At 36.1% G+C, this 17,163-nt stretch overlaps 1 protein-coding gene, 1 long non-coding RNA gene and 1 pseudogene across 13 annotated transcripts; all 3 read left to right on the top strand.

Moving 5' to 3' along the window:
• The first annotated feature begins 3,820 nt into the window (after positions 1 to 3,820).
• Positions 3,821 to 8,075, top strand: LOC113358349. Of its 10 annotated transcripts, none has more exons than XR_003364508.1 (10): positions 3,821 to 4,044; positions 5,067 to 5,161; positions 5,235 to 5,343; positions 5,430 to 5,538; positions 5,627 to 5,832; positions 5,970 to 6,043; positions 6,120 to 6,232; positions 6,481 to 6,627; positions 7,126 to 7,323; positions 7,590 to 8,075. It is a non-coding gene; the product is annotated as an uncharacterized LOC113358349 (long non-coding RNA). The 10 variants fall into 10 exon arrangements; XR_003364502.1 differs by adding an exon at positions 6,309 to 6,403 and having other exon boundaries at positions 5,627 to 6,043; XR_003364505.1 differs by adding an exon at positions 4,293 to 4,494 and having other exon boundaries at positions 5,627 to 6,043.
• A 473-nt stretch (positions 8,076 to 8,548) lies between these two features.
• Positions 8,549 to 10,376, top strand: LOC113358348 (annotated as a pseudogene).
• Positions 10,377 to 11,434: 1,058 nt separating this feature from the next.
• LOC113358346 (rust resistance kinase Lr10-like) lies at positions 11,435 to 17,159 on the top strand. Of its 3 annotated transcripts, none has more exons than XM_026601891.1 (4): positions 11,435 to 12,148; positions 12,372 to 12,584; positions 14,775 to 15,368; positions 15,714 to 17,159. In XM_026601891.1, the coding sequence occupies exon 4, from the start codon at positions 15,884 to 15,886 to the stop codon at positions 16,949 to 16,951; it is 1,068 nt and encodes a 355-aa protein (XP_026457676.1). In that variant the 5' UTR covers positions 11,435 to 12,148; positions 12,372 to 12,584; positions 14,775 to 15,368; positions 15,714 to 15,883; the 3' UTR covers positions 16,952 to 17,159. The 3 variants fall into 3 exon arrangements, with proteins under 3 accessions (XP_026457676.1, XP_026457677.1, XP_026457675.1); XM_026601892.1 differs by having other exon boundaries at positions 12,364 to 12,584; XM_026601890.1 differs by lacking the exons at positions 11,435 to 12,148; positions 12,372 to 12,584; positions 14,775 to 15,368 and adding an exon at positions 15,389 to 15,606.
• The last annotated feature ends 4 nt before the right edge of the window (positions 17,160 to 17,163 follow it).

The raw sequence follows: 17,163 nt of genomic DNA, 5'->3' as shown, positions 1-17,163 counted from the left end.
CGACATTGGTTAAATCCAAATTGTGTCTCATCTAAATTGTCACACCAATAAATGCCTGAGGTGTTGGAGATTACTCTCTTGCTAGATTTAGCAAGAGTACGCGTGCTTGATTCGACGTAAGTTAAAAGTCCTTGCAAGGCATGCCATGGAATCGCAACGATTACTTCGTCTGAAAATATGCTTAGAAACATAGACGAAAACCTCTTGTATGAGGTATGCCAATCTAATCAGATAACGTCCATATTCTTTTGAGTGATGAGTTGATAACTCCTGAAGAGGAACATATCCATAAAATTTGCGTTGATATCTCATGGAACAGAATATCCGCATATTGAAGTTTGGTACCAATGGATTAGAATATCCTCATACTCTAGAGAATGATGTAAGATCGTTGTTAACCGATTATTAACTAGTTGTCGATAACACTCAGAGTAGCTATTAAAATCGATGTGGATGGATATCCCCCTTTGCAAAGGAATTATCGACAAAGTTTATATGATTGGAAAGTATGGACCTGAGTCCATATCAATGTTTTTTCTCCCTTGTGTACGCTCTTGAAATTTTCGTCTCAGCATCAGTTACAACTTTGATGCTAATCAAAGAGCGCGGTGGGGAAAACTATGGTTGCTTGTTATTCAACACCACCTTGACAACGAGTTTCCACAAATACTAACCAGGTTGATGGAAGTATGGTCTAGTAGTCATAAATGACTCGACATATCACCTGGGTGGTAACTGTGTATCTATACTCATATAGATTTTAAATGAAACTCTTGTTTGTCATCCGTTGATGTTGTATCATCCTAGTAATGCTTTGGGCATTGATGGTGAGCACATTTGATGTTCTTGTGCACTTTAAACTTATTACTCATGTAACCATTTTCATGTTTTTCTGTTAGAGACGTGCTATATTCCACTGTTGTTACTACTCTATTACAAGATTTGCAAATTTGATGAGAAAGTCTTCCCACCGTTAGGGGGAGGAAAGGCTATCGTCTGAAAAACGGCGTGAAGTATCCCAGTTTGCACAAAGATAAACCAGGATGTATCTCATCTTGGTGTTTTCATCACTGAAAGACATTCCAAATATTTGACATCTTCAGAGATTGCAAATAAAATTGCTTCCTCGAGAAGCTGTAAATGTAGTAGCAAGTGTGTCACTTAGAACACACCTTGAGCGTGGATAACTAGTTGATTTAAAATATTCTGCACCTCCTGAAAGGAAGAGCCAGTCACAATCATTGAAAGATAGCGCTCTCACAGAGACTATCAGTGGAAGATCTAATTTCTCTGAGTATAGTTCTCCTAATAAGAGAATGTCTCTGCAAAGGCTGTGAAACCTCAAAATGAGAGGATTTCCATAACGCATGCATGCAATAGAGAAATTTGCGATCGTAATCCAATGATTGTTGATGACATAGTCAAAGTATCCACTGATACTACCGTAGGTGTTGTTGGATTAAAACACTCTCTATGGGAATGTCATCAAAGGTATGATTGGTTAAACCATGAGAGATCAAAGCAGAATAACAGTTTCTCGCAAAAATGCATAAATTTGGTATTGCATCCCGAACACTCGATAATGTGAGCTACTCTTCTTGGCCACAAACGGGTGTTTGCAGTTCCGTCATCCGATAATGTAATCCCTAGTGGCTACAGGTGGGTGTATGTGCATAGTGAGAAAAGTAAAGTCAACTAATGGCACAAAGTCTTTTACAGGAACCCTTTGTAACATATTCCATATTATGGATGCAACTACCTTTATGGTATTTGTTTGGCAGTCTTTAAGAACTCGATCTGCATCTAGTTGATGTGGTTACCGCGGATCTGTATGAAAGACTAGATACAAAAAAATGCACGTAAATTCCTGAAGTTTTTTTCAGTAGAATTACCATGTCATAGCATTTACTCAATAAGAACGAAAGTGATCAATCGTCTAAGTGAATGCTTATATTACCCAGGGATATGTGAACCGTTTTATAAGCTCATAAACTGTGCATTTACTAGATTTGAAATATACAACATCTATTTGATTGGAACTCCTGAAGAATTCTCCAAAGCACAAAAATGCTTAAAGCAGGAGTTCGAGATGGAAAATCTCGGTAAAACAAAGGCTCAATTTGATTGAGCATTGTAGCTAGAAGTCCTTTAATTTCGTCAATCATAAAGGTTTGGACATGTTTAAATGGAAAGCTAATCATTCGATCTCTTATTTTTAAGATTGATCGGCTTACATCTCAACCAAAGAGATGTATCACTCTGTGGTCTGTATTACACAAAAGATGTGTAAACTAATGGTACATTAGCTAAAAGTTTGCCATAGATACCTGATATTGGATTTGTACTAAACATACAAGTATGGTTCTTCCCAGCACCAATATCGAGACATTGATCCGAAGAAAACCCCTTCATCTTTGTGGTACCATTAAGCTTGATCTTTTGCGTAAAAGGTCGCTGAATGTCTCCCACAGAGAAAAGCTAACCGGAATGTTTAAGTTTTGATTTTTGGCAGGTTTGGTAAAGCAGCTAAACATTTTCCTAGCTAATAGTCTGGTAATAAAGGATACTTGTTCATCCTCCGATCGATTATGATTGTTCAGATAAAGCTAATAGAGAATAAAAGGCTGGCACAACCAGATGATCATTAAGGAATTGCACAACATAAAATCGGACCAAGTTTCTCAACTAAAGGAAGTCGTTGAAGACGCTACAAGATGGCTCGTGATCTCTGCGCAATCAGAATGATCAACTAATGACGCCTACTCATCAGGGGGGTAAAGCCACAGAAAACTATGAATGTTTGGAATGTTGTACATTACGTCGTGTACTCTTTTTCCTTCGTCAAGGTTTTGTCCCACTGGGTTTTCCTTGTCAACGTTTTAATGAGGCATGCGAGTCCACTGTTATCTGCAGTTCGAAATGTTGTACTTTTTTTCCTTCGTCCTGTTTTTTTGTCTCCTTGGGTTTTTCCGGGCAAGGTTTTAACGAGGCAGCATCTGCGAATTTATCATTGTTTTAAGTACTCATGTTTTCCTGCGTTCAGGTTTTGTCCCTTTGGGTTTTTCTGACGAGGTTTTTAATGAGGTATCAACTTAGAACGGTGATTATCATCTAAAGAGATGTATATATCCATAGATTTTCTCAACATGCGGTTATCAGATAATCGCCAGTATTGTTTAAGTCAGGTTTTTTGCCATACACATGTTTTCCTGATAAAATTTAATGAAGTAAAGAAAGCAGCGCTGTTAATATTGTTGTGAGATTCCGACGTCTAGGTTTTTCAAAGCAGTTTTTTCTGGTGCAGGCGTTTACATTTTGTTCCAAGTGTTTTTTTCCTATCACAATCTTGACGTAGAAGTAACATTTCACGGCGGTTACCAACCTACTCTTAGCTCAGGTTTTTCCTTAAAGGTTTTCCTGATGCAACTCCAATAGTACTGAAGAAAGTATGTGACGATCACCTAAAAGCTAGAATAGTTGCACTATTTTCTTTGACCAGTTTTTGTCCAATTCGTATTTTTCTGACAAAGTTTTGGCAAGGCGACAATTTTTAATCGATCAGATTTCCATAGGGAAGTTTTCACGGTGAAACATTTTAAATGGTGCTCAAAGGGGAGTGTTGAGCATGACTTAATAGATGGCCCACCATTGACAGTCGAGAACAATCCAGACTAAGTTATGCTAAGGACGAAGTGGATTAGTATTTATCCATTTCCTGGGAAGTCCAACAGTCACATGCCATGTGCCCTAGTGATGTGGCATAAGTTTATTGTGCATCATTGTCATACAAAGTTCGCTTATAAATACTCCATGTACCGCATCTTATGTGAATAAGAAATGAAAGTTCTCATTTTCATTCTCTAGCTTACTTCTTTCGCTATTCATAGTTGGTGTACACGAACAGGATTAAATACTAACTAAATTACATTGTTAATTAGTTGGTGTTTAACTAAACAATTACAACAAACCCTTCTTTTTTTCCTTCTTTCAGTTCTGAATGTATGATTTCTGGGGTTTCCTCCATTTACTCAAATTTATGCGCCGGTAGTCAATTTCCTCTTTTTTTCCCTTCATTTTTTGATGTTTTTATACCTGAATACATTAAATCAGATATGACAGTGGTGCATAGAGAAACCCTTGAAAATTACTTCACAGTGATTGATCCTTAATCTTCATTGCTTTGCATTCAAAGATGAATTTAATTATATAATTTATATTGTTATGTTCTATTGGAGAAACCCTGATAAAACATCTCACTCAGTTATGTACTTTATAATGTTATGTTCTATTAGGTCATGATGGGTTGTGTTTTTAAGCTGAAATTTCAAAGAGGGGTACTTATGATCCTAATCAACGAAGTTTAGTAATTTGATCAAGGAGTTATCACTGTAATCTACAAATTTTTTGTAGTTCGATTAAAGAGCTTTTTCAACATGAAAAGAGCGGTTATGCCTTTGAAGTGTTTGAGAAAATGGCTAAATAAAGAGTTTTGGGGTATGAGACAGGTCTAATTGTTTGTTATCTGCATTTTTCATTGTATAGAAATTAGTCCATGGTTTTTGTTTCATAGATCCTTTAGATTTCAATTAGATTACTTTTAATTTTAAAGAAGTTGACAAATATCATGCTCCAACAAAACCACCAGTTGTTGCCCGTTGCCCGTGCACCCACTCTCATTTCTTTTTGTTTGGCAAGGATGAAGTTAAGATAAAGAACAACATGAATTTTCATGATTGAAGTCAAGCATCCCCCCATTTCTGCATAACATATTTGAAGAGTTTGAGATACATTATAGAAATCTGTAAACGAGCTAATCTGTTACAACCTCTTTGCACTTTTTTTAAGTGAATTAAAAGATCTGCAGTGATCAAGCCTTAAGATCCACCACCCTAAGCAAGGTTGTTAAGTGCGTCTACCTAGATGTTTGACCGCAACTAAATCTGATCGCTTTTTTTTTTCTTTTTTCTTCAAGGAATTATAACTTTAAATCTGATCTTAAGTTTTTACTTCCATAAACAAATGAACTAATATTTCCTGTATAACAGTGTCTTCTTCTCTGTGTGTAGGTGTTGGAAGCATGCCCTTCTAGCTTTTGCCACCATCTCTTTGCTAATTTGCTTTCATATGGCTTCATGGGTGCAATTATAAGGCATAAATTGAGGTAGGAACATTTCGATTGGTGTGATTATTTGTCAATTGAAATTTGATTTTGCTCACGTACGTTCAGTTTGCAGAGAGCCGCGAAACCTAAAGAAGGAAACCGTAAAGAACAGTACAAGTCGATAATATCGTTATTAATCAACTAAAGTAAGTGGCAGTAATAAGTAACTGGAGACGATGAAGGTAAGTACCGCACATCTTTTTATTACATTATTAAGAGGTTCTTCTTACAAGTTTTTACTGAATTTCCTGTCTTTTTGTCTTTCCAGTAGGAGTTGTCTGCCTCTCTGCAAATGAAGTGTGATGAAATAAAGTCGATAATATCGTTATTAATCAACTAAAGTAAGTGGCATTAATAAGTTACTGGAAACGATGAAGGTAAGTACTACACATCTTTCAAATACATTATTAAGAGGTTCTTCTTACAAGTTTTTACTGAATTTCGTCTGTCTTTTTGTCTTTCCAGTAGGAGTTGTCTGCCTCTCTGCAAATAAAGTATGATGGTTGGATTAAAGTTCTCAAGGAGTTCAGATGTTATCCATAAATTTTATAAACAAAAGAGTTTGACATCGATCTTTTACCTGTAATTATAGACATGCTGTTCTTTCTTTTACTAACCTCGCCAAGATTTATTTTGGAGTCACAAGAACACCGTATTATGAGTGATTGAAGGTCTTATACTTTTTCATGATTTTACAATACATCCGACCTTTATGTCTTTGCATGTTCCTCATGCTTTAACTAAAATAGGTTAAGTTTAGAAATGTATCTTTTATGGTTAACTTCCAGGGGCATGATTTGTATTACAGAAAACTACTTTGTCAAATACCGCAGTCGATAACTTCTCTGAATACTCACCAGTAAATTTAATGATCTACTCAGGGTGAGTAACACTGTGAATGTATGATTGCATATATATTTTTTATGTACTTGCTTATTCCACCGCTTTTGTGCTGCAGTTGCAGTTACCGAACGCTTAGGTAGCCTTTATGTTTCTCCAACAATAGTTGGGAGCACGCCTTGGGGACTGAGTATCGGGCCTTGGGAGCAATGATGAGTCTAGGCCGAGAAGGTACTAGAAAATAATTTCACCGATATTTTTATGTCAAACATCAATATTGAACTTTCAAACATTATATTTTGTGTAGTAATTCTTTTGTGGACAACTGTTAAATTCATACCATTTAATACGGGATACAACACGGGAGAGATTATGGAAATGTCTATACAAAAACAAATAAGGGTAAATGATGTTTCAATTTGAATATTCAAATCTAAGATTCTATCGATATCTTTAAGTTAGTTTTCCATTGTATTCAGGATAAAGGAGATTCTTGAGCTATTTATCATTGGAAGGTCAGACATGACGATTGTTGTATTCGACTCAACGGATTTAGACATATTCAAAGTCAATCATATCATGTCTTCCGAAGACTGGCATTTGAAATCACTACAGAAACCTAACACGTAAGGGTTATCTTTTAAGTAGATATATGATAATAACTGTAGAATCAATTTCACATCGTATAAAATTTGACTTTAGAGTTTTAGAGGGTCTATGGCATATGATCTCAACTATTTGTGATCGAATGAACCCTCCAATTCATTTTTCATTTGATACATGTCATTGTGTATTGGCTAAAATAAGTTGATTCACTAGCAAGCGAGTGTGAAGTTTGTTTTACTAGATCACTCACTAAGCTTAGGCCAACCTTTTTAATGGATACTCCATAAATATATAATCTGTTCAACCATTTGAAGCAGCAAGGATTTGGTTTATTTCAATCATAATTTGCTTAAATTTATGTTTTTGAGTCTGAGTTTTATAAGTACGCTCAAATTTTGTGTTCTGGAATCTGGGTGATAAAAAAGGCATCAGCTTTATGAACTTTGTGATGTGTTTTTAGATTTAGATTTGTGTATATTAGATTGATGCTAATTAGGTTGATTTTAAATGGTTTTTAGGTGTAGGGACTGCCAACTGCCAAGACAACACCATTACTTGCAAACAAAATTCATGTACACCAGGAAAAAGGAAACTAGCTGCTGGGTTATCAATGGAACAGAAAATACTTAGTGTGGTTGGTGCATCAAGTGGTATTGCTAAAATGGAGATATTTCCTGCCCTTTATTTCACTACATTACAAGGTTTCTTTTCCTAAGGTTCGGCTTTTATATGCTCCTCTACTTTTATGATTTCTGATTTTTCTTATTTGTCATAAGCTATGATCTGTGTCAAGAATCTTCGACCTGGATCTTTGAAACAACAAAAAAATTTAGTTACCATTGTTCTCAACATATTTGATATTTGAATTCTTTAGTCATTCTTATAGGGCGAGAGTTTTTCGAGTAACTTGAATTCATTGAGAATATAAATTTTATTGGATGCTTAATTTGATTACCTATTCATATGCACTTTCTATGTGCAGAGAACATTCAGTACCACAATGCTTGCCCCATGGAATGGTCAATGAATCCACCACCTCCACATGCGGAGAACATTTTCAGCATCACCCCGTGGTCAATGAATCATGGCTGGGGACTACTGCTGGATCTACTGGCACTACTAATATCATCTTCCCTAGCAGTTACATGACACTACAAAATATCTGAAGGCAACACAACAAGTGCAGCATGAGCCCTAAACACTTCAGCGGATTATATGGTTGTATTCTACTGCTTTAGTTTTTGGTTTTGTTGGGAAGGCGACCTTGGTCTAAATATATGTATGTAGAATTCAAAGAAAAAGTTACGCTTTGTAACGACCGCTTTTACTTCTAATTGCCAGATATGTACTATAATGAACATGTGGCAAAGGTTTTTCCCTTTTCTGTATATACAAAAATCCGACCTGATGATCACATAAAGTGAACTATTCAATGGGAAAGTAAGATTTCATCAAAATGTTTGCTATATCAGAAGAAATTATTATTGGTAGCGCCTACGGCCCTACACATTTTTATCCTTGCAACTTCGTTTGCCTAATCCTTTCGAGGTGCATTACCATTTACCAATGGTTGGGTGTCGATATACGTGTTCTTGCGATGTATATGGATATGACAACGGTTGGAAACCTCTATGTTAAATTTCTGTCTCGGTATCAAAATGATACATGTGTTGTGTTGGTGCTACTCTTTGTCGATTTCCATGGATAAAATTGCATAATATCTTTGCCACTAGCTGTACTGCATGGAAATCTGCTAGCCCAGCTTGCCTGAAGGATACATTAACATAATGTTGGTGAACCGTTGGTAGTTTAATAGGTTTTTTTTTGATACATCGGCGTTTAGAGAATGACCCTAGCTTCGGCCATTGTGAAATAGCCCGTGCCGTTACGGCACGGGTTATTCCCTAGTAATATAAGTCGAAAATAGGGTTTTGATTCTTCTCCTCCATCACGAAGGTATAACCTATTATCTTCCGGCCATCACAGCAGAGCCGAAAATCATCAGAATCATCAGCGAAAATGAAGACCATCTTGTCTAGCGAAACCATGGACATACCAGATGGAGTGAAAATCAAAGTGAAAGCAAAGATGATTGAGGTTGAAGGACCAAGAGGAAAGTTGATCAGAAACTTTAAGCATCTTAACTTAGATTTTCAACTAATTAAGAAGCTGAAACTGGGAAGAAACAACTTAAAGTTGATGCCTGGTTTGGATCCAGAAAGACTTCTGCTTCAATTAGAACTGCACTTTCTCATGTTAACAATCTTATTACTGGTGTTACTAAAGGGTACCGTTACAAGATGAGATTCGTGTATGCTCATTTTCCCATCAACGCTTCAATCACCAACGGAAACAAGGGTATTGAGATCCGTAACTTTCTTGGAGAGAAAAAGGTATAATCTCTGTTCTTTTTTTCTTTTCTTTTTGTTATATTTTCCATCAATATGTTTAGTTCGAACTTGGTGGTTATGGATAAATGATCTGTGCTGTGATTTTGATTTTTAGGGTTTTTATTTTTTGGCTGTGTTTCTGATTTAGGGTTTTGCTTGGTATGCTAGAATCTTATGTTGGTATTAGAGTCGCAATATCTTTATATGGCTGGTAGGTGATTTGTTGGAGTGTTTTTGTATTTTGTTATTCATATGGTTGGATTGTTTTTGATATCCTGATATTGGTTGTAAAAGTCAGATGAAATTTATAGGTGTTCCATGAAAACCTATGTTAGGTAGTATGTTATGTCATTATCTTTCTTAGTTCATAGGCTTATAAAGCAATTGTTTAGTTGATTTTGTTTCTTGAAATCTTGTGTATGAATGGATCATGAACGCTGCACTGAGTTCTTGCTGAATCTTTAAACTAGATTCATTTTTGAAGTATGTTAGATTGTTTGTTGGCACTGATTATGTTAGATTTTTTTCCGAATGATTCTGTTTCTGTTTGATTATTTTCTGAACTTCGATGATGTCTACACCAAGACATAAACCATCTGTTTATTGTTTGGGTCTTCCCCTTTGTGAATTAAATTGATTTCTGAGATTTTTAAGTATCATTATTTGTGAGAAATAAATTGTTTGTATCTGGTTTGCTTGTTTTTTTGAAATGCAAGTATAACTTCTGATGGTTTTCGCTGTTTGTTGACACTGTTAGTTATGGACCATTGGAATTTTAATAGTCAAGTATTTTAGTTTTGCTAATTAGATTATTGTGTTTCTTCTTTCAGGTGCGAAAGGTTGATATGCTTGATGGAGTGAGTATTGTCAGGTCAGAGAAGGTCAAGGATGAGCTTGTGTTGGATGGTAATGATGTTGAGCTCGTCTCCAGGTCTTGTGCCTTGATCAACCAGGTATATTCTTAGACTTTTTCTCTTTGAATTTAATTTATGAATTATGTTGATGCTGAATGTCATATGGTTATTGGTTGTTGTTGGCAGAAATGCCATGTGAAGAACAAGGATATCAGGAAGTTTTTGGATGGTATCTATGTGAGTGAGAAAGGGACTGTTGAGGTCGAAGAATAAATTTGTGGTACGACGCTATTGGTTTTGTGTTCAGAAGGTTTTCCTCCCTCCGTTACGTCATACTTAGTTTGTTACTTCTTAAACTAGTATAAGTTGACATCCATTGTAAAGATTGTTATTTCTTTTTGAGCTTAAATTTTTTGCAGTACTGATAGTAGTAGCTTAATTTAATGGTTGGGCAATTATCAGAGAATTCCTCCGACTTAATTATGTTTTGGATGAGTAAATCAAAACTTTTTCTGGTTCTCCCAAGTCTGATATTTGTGATGTATGTTTGTTCTGGTAGCAGAAATTCAGATTTTGGTCATGTGTGTGTTATCACTTGTTGTTTGATGTGTACACTGTCAGGAGATTTCCATGATTTATCAAAATTCTGGAATGCATTTGGTAGGTAATAATCCAGCTGCATCATTTTTTTCCGCAGTGGATTCTTATGAAGCTATTGAGAGTAATTTGTCTGCAGTGTGTACCATGAAGCTTTATAATCTGGTCTTGTTAATTTTTTCTGTACCATGAAACCCTCTAGTGTCCTGTTAGCTGTTTTCCTGAATATATTTTCTTTGTAGGATTATAGTTTGGCATACTATCAGTATTTATCAGTATTAGTTGCACACTTCTGATTTGCGAAATATGTCCCTTTTAAGATGTAAATGGCAGTTTGTTTACTTTTTATTGACATGGGTATCGGAAAAGCCTTCTAATGTTAGAGCTTCTCCAATGGTCATTGTGTGTGCTTCCTATGTGGCAGCACAAATAAGACATCCTTGATCTGTTTTTCCTTAAAATTAATCCATCTCCAACGTATTGCATGTAACCTCTTCATTTAATTAATTAGTATAATTTTTATTATCCATAATTAATATTTTGTTAAAGTTAAAGATGGTTAGTTAATATATTAAAGTCAATTCAATTAATTAAAAGCTGACTAGGAGGGTAGATAATGTCAAAGGGAATGTCTTGACATTGTCTACCCAAAGTCATCTATACATTAGTTTAAGACATCATGATTGAAGAATGATTTTAGAGAAAATTGATGTGTATCCTAGGTGAGTTTTGACATTTAACTCCACACACATGCCATTGGAGAAACTCTTAGGCTGCAAAACAATTCTTGTTCAAGCATTATTTTGCACTGTCCTGAAATGAGATGTCTCACTTTTAACTGTATATACATGTCTCTGTTTAAGTGTTTGGTATGTATGTCCAGTACCAATTTTATTATCCAAGTTCTGTTTCCTCTGGGCTTATTATGTATGTTTCATGAAATTATCTGCTCAAAACAAGAAGTAAGAAAATGATGGGGGAGTTGTAACTGTGGACTACCTGAATACTCTCTTCTCTACCAATTACTCTACCAATTAAAAGGTGGAGTGTCCGGGCATGTCTATTCCTGGTTTTGTTCGGGTTTGATAAATCTACAAGGAAGATGATTTTGTAATACAAAGACATCTCCAATGCCAAGAGGTTGATGTGCTTCTTGGACCAGGCACCAATTCTTCGTGTTTGTAACGTCAAAAATTAATCTCACTGTTAACCCTAGGGCTAGGAATTTGGTAAAACATTCGGTGAAGATATTGGATCAAGTATGCAAAAATTATCTGCAAAGTAGCCGTATCAAGTATGCAAATTGTAGATAGAAGAATGAAGACTAAAGCTCCAAATCTACCACGGGGTCTCTGAAATGACTAACTAAAGCGTTTAATCCAAATTTCTAAATCCCTCGTTCGTTCCGTCATTGCTCGAAGACAAACCCGAACAATGAAGAAATTGGTCGCTTTTATCCTTCAACCAGTATAACCGTGTTCGTTCTACTATATGTTTTCATTTGCTCCGTAGCTTTCCGGTCGTGGGTATTAGACTCCCGATTTTTTTTGATATTAGATTCCCCCGAGCTCACAGATGTTCTCTATCCACAAGTTTCCCTGTGGTAATTTGATCTGCTTGGAAGTAGTTGTCCTAAGTAAGCACGTAACTCAAATTTCTACAATTTTCTCCGAAATTGGAAACTGCTCGTCATCAATCAGGTATGAAAACTAATTTCCTTGAATTATTTTTTGTTTCTGCAATAAAATTAGTTTTACAGTTTCATCAGCTTGTAATTTTATCATCTCCTTGCTAATTATTTTTAATGTGCCACTGTACTCACAACATGGGGGTTGTTGTTGTTCTTCCTGAATGAATTTGGTTCCAGATTGTTTGTTGATACTCGTTTAAGTCAATGGAATTTTGATGGTTTTAGCCTTTTAGGTACCCGGAAGAGCTGGACCTTCTTAAGATCTTCCTGAAGAATGGCATAAGTCCTTCAAGTAGTGATTCTCGAACACGCCGATCATCTTTTTCAGAATCAGAAGAGGAAGAAGACTTATAGCCAAGAAAATTGCGGAGCAGTTACTAATGTTCCATGGGCTTCAGCAGATTCTGTGGTTAAGTTTTTAAGCCTTGAGCTTCATTGTCTAAAAGGTTGGTCACTCAGACTTTTATAATCTTAATTTAACAGATTCGATTTAGATGCACATTTTGGTTAACTGCACGCATATGTTCCTGTCAGTAAGCTGTAGTTTATCTAATAGAAATGAGGATCAAATCCAATGCTGGCGTATTCAGTTATCACTATTTGTAGGGAAAGCATATTAGAATCAAGGGAGCATATTGACTGAATTTTCAATTTTTTTTACCTCCAAGTCAGATTTTCGAGTGAATATACGAGTCGTATTGAAATGCTTAAAACCTAACCTTTTGTCATGTGTTGACTCCTATGTACCCCTTGAGAGTCTGAATGTGTTGGTAGTCGACGAGTGGGTAAGATTTATGTACGTAACCTACCTACAAGTACACATCATGTCATTAGCTATTTAGATGTATAAAGAAATTTTTGGTTGTTGATTGATAGACCAATCAAGTTTGAGTAGCATGGACACACTTGAACAGAAAAGAAATGAAAGAGGAAAGGAACAGGGTTGGATGTGTGTGTGTCATTAATTAGTTATGCTGCATTTCAAACCTGGACTGTCAATTTCATATGTTCTAGATTACCCTTGAACTTAACTACGGGATTGATATATGCTACTGTGTACGTAATTCAAAATTAACCGTGGAAACCATATAATTTACACACAGAAAAGTTAGCTTTTGGTAGTCCTAGTGATCCACCATTTGGTAGATCAGTGTTAGTGGTCTCCAGATGATAATGTTCGAGAGTGCGGATAAGAGGTAAAACGAGAAACAAAAGGAAAACAATGTGTTTATATGGAAGGACTGATTTTGAGATATTCTGCTGAGCCATTTTGCTAAACATAGAATCGTCGGAATGAATGTTGGATAAATAGTCGTGCAATACCAATTCCCCTATACCTTGGTGGTCTGTGCAGACATCCTTCCAAAAGGTTTGGGATCAAGTCTTGGTGCCTGAATCTTCACAAACACTTGTGCAATCGATTGTGAAAGAAACGGTGGATATGAATGTTATATGGATTGGGGTTGCACCTATGTAGGTAGAGTCTCTGATCGAGCAGCTGCTTCCACAGCCAAGTGCTATAGCCTACAGTTATGCTTTTGTTGATTTAGCTTACCGTATAGGCTTCACATAGAGCGGCATAAGCTAAAAGCCAAAAAAGGTGTACAGAAGCACTTGGAATGTTGTTAAAAGCTAGTTTATGGACATTGTTTAATCAGTGTAGCATGGCAATCAAAAAACGTAGAAAAAAGTTAGGGTCAGGTTCACGTTCTGAATTAATTTTAGTAAGAATAAAACGGCTACATTTATGCTTAGACTTGAAGAAAAAGGTGATTTCTTCTTTCAATTTTCAAGCTTTATAGAAGTAAGGTGCAACGGTATTCTAACTAGCTTCATTTCGCTCTGAATGGATAAGGTTGAAACTCAAGTCACTGGTGAATCATCATTTTGTGACTTAACAAAGAATACATGTAAGGGCTTTTTGAAAGATGCTGGTGTTTAAGTGAGAGATTGCTGAGCTGTTTGACAGATGCTGGTGTCCATAAATGAATATTTTTGTATGGCTAACGGTTCTCTTGTTGTAATTGTGTATTGGTATGTATGTTGCTGAGTTCTATGCATCTAATGAATGCAAGAGTTCTTATCTAAACTATCTATTAGCATGCACTGTCAGAAGTCTGATATCTTTTCGTTTCAGATCCAACTTGAATATGATTATGATATAGAAGGGCTATTTGACAGAATTAGTTAGCTTGTCATAATTCTCTTATTGTCCTGTGAACTTGATCCGGATTTGATTGAATGTTATATAGCGTGTTCTGCATTTTTTATTTTGAAAAAATATGCATGTGAATAAAGTTTTTATAAGTGAACTTCTCATGTCCTCCAAAATTATCTTTAATTGGCCAAAGCTAGTTACAAAAAGATTCTCAGAATACACAGTGTAAGAAGGAAACAAGCAACATTGACATAAAAGCTACCAACACCCCCATCCCCATATCTACTGGCAGCATTTTATTTTTTTATTTTTATCCGCGTCTTGCAGCAGTTGAGTTTTTACACCTGATTGTAAATGCACAATATCAAGAGTCCTGTACTTTTTTAATCGTCCAGTATTTGGTTGTTTATTCTTCATATTTTTTCATTTATAGATTTTTGGAATCTTTAATTCTTACATTTGAAAGTGTTGATTTCAGGTTGATAGAGCTGCACCAACTAAATAAGCTTGAATGTGGTTTAGGTCTTGATGTTTAATGCAAGAGTATAAAATCAGATTTACAGCTCAAGAGTTCATGTGTCCACCAAAAATTACTCCAGCGAATTGGGTTTAGCTACTTTGAAAAACTGGTTTCCAAGTGAGATCAAATTGTCGGTGTAGGGGATCGAAGAACATAAGAGGAGAGACATGAAGAAGCCTCGAACGAAAAAGCCTTTCATACCAATGCAAGATCATTTTCAGTACTCCTGGACCACAGCATTAAGTTTGTAAGTGAACTTCAACCTGCTGAGGACTTTAAAGTCAAAGATTTTGATTAATTCTGAAGGAGTATGGAAATTTCACCAAATCAACATTAAAAGAGACAGTGAAAGGCTTGGATCATTCTAGTGGACCAACCCTATATGTGTCACAAACAAGGTGGGGATCATCTAGCTTCACACCTACGAACTGTACTATCAACTGAACCAGAACAAAGCCACCATCAACTTCGTTATGGAATTTCTGTGACACGATAAATACATTACTTCAGGATCATCGAAATCGATAAATGAAGGACAGTCTCATTAAAAAGGTAGGAACAAATTGTTTAAACGCGTTTGACGTGGTAGGTTTCTATCCATATAGGAATCACTACAACTGATTGTTAAATACTTTCAGCTCTCTAGCTCAAACTTGAATTAGCTTCAACTATTTTCTGTATTTTTTCTTCGCCTCATCTGTTCAAGATAGAATGTCGCTGCCTCCACCGAAACTTATATTGCCACGACCTCCACCAATCCCGCACGGCCCATTGTCGACTTCTTTGTCGCGTACTACTACCACCTTTATTGTAGCTTGTCAGAGATAAATTTCCATTTCTTTTCAATTGCTCATGATTATTAATAACTGCAGTTCAAAATCTTCTTTCTTTTTGCAGGTTCGGCTCTAATTGTGGGTGCAGTACTCCTGGGTATTGTTGCTATCTTGGTTGTTTATCGTGCTATAAAGAGGGAAAGCGCTGCGGAGAAGGATTTAAAGGCTTCAAAGGGTAGTGAAGTCACTGTAACTGAGCCACCATACCAACTCTGGCAGGTTGGTTCAGAAACAATGGAGAAATTTATACTTAATATGGCTAGTGAAAAACCCATTAGATTTACTACTCAAGAACTTCATAGTTATACTAATAATTACGCAACAAGGTTGGGTTCAGGAGGTTTTGGGGTAGTCTACCGAGGACAGTTACCTAATGGAATCAAAATTGCAGTGAAGGTTCTGAATAAAAGTGAAGACAAGAACGTTGAAGAGCAGTTCATGGCAGAAGTAGGAACTATTGGTAGAACTTACCATATTAATCTAGTTAGATTGTATGGGTTCTGCTCTGATCACCAAACAAGTGCACTCATTTATGAGTACATGGAAAATGGCTCCCTCGACAGATTCTTATTCAATAAAGAAGCACTGAAGTTCAAATGGGAAAAACTCCTAGACATTGCAATCGGCACAGCAAAAGGACTTGCTTACCTGCATGAAGATTGTCATCAAAGGATAATTCATTATGATATAAAGCCTGGTAATGTTCTTCTTGACCAATATTTTTTACCCAAAGTTGCAGATTTTGGACTTGCCAAGCTTTGCAACAGAGAAAGTACTCATGTATCCTTCACTGGGTACAGAGGAACACCGGGTTATTCAGCTCCGGAGTTTCTTTTACATAACTATCCAATTACACATAAGTGTGATGTTTATAGCTTTGGGATGTTATTGTTTGAGATGGTGACGAGGCAGAGAAACTTCCAAACGCGTCCAGTTTCAGAAATAATAGACTGGTTTCCGAAGAAAGCTTGGGAAGAGTACGAAAAGGGTCGACTGACAGACTTAATATTCGAGATTGGAATTGAAGAAAAAGATAAAGAGAAGGCAGAACGAATGTTCATGACTGCATTCTGGTGCGTTCAAGATTCTCCTGATTCAAGACCTTTGATGAGTACTGTAGTGAAGATGTTGGAAGGTGGAGTTGAAATTCTCGCACCATCAAATCCATTTCGATACCTATTTGCATTAAGTCCTACAGATGTGGTGATTGATTCATACACTACAAGAAGTGATTCCTCTTGGTACAAGGATTCAGCACCAATTATGAAGAAACAGGAGATGCAGATGACAAGTTCAAGATGAAGCCATGATCTCTTTTTATTATTATGTAAATGAGTTTTTAACTATTTTAGTTACTAGACAGTGAGTCGGTCTACGTTTCTTTTCTTGTGATACACTCTCATGATAAAGAATTTTAGCATAACTCTCAAGTCCAAAAGAATCCAAATTTGTGTTGCTATATAGGACAATATGTCTCTGCTAGCTATATGATGCGCTACTTTTTCTTTCAGATT

This window comes from Papaver somniferum, chromosome 3 (genome assembly GCF_003573695.1).
Source record: "Papaver somniferum cultivar HN1 chromosome 3, ASM357369v1, whole genome shotgun sequence".
NCBI lineage: Eukaryota > Viridiplantae > Streptophyta > Magnoliopsida > Ranunculales > Papaveraceae > Papaver > Papaver somniferum.
The sequence above is the reverse complement of the archived record's forward strand: the minus strand, read 5'-3'. Positions and strand labels throughout refer to the sequence as shown.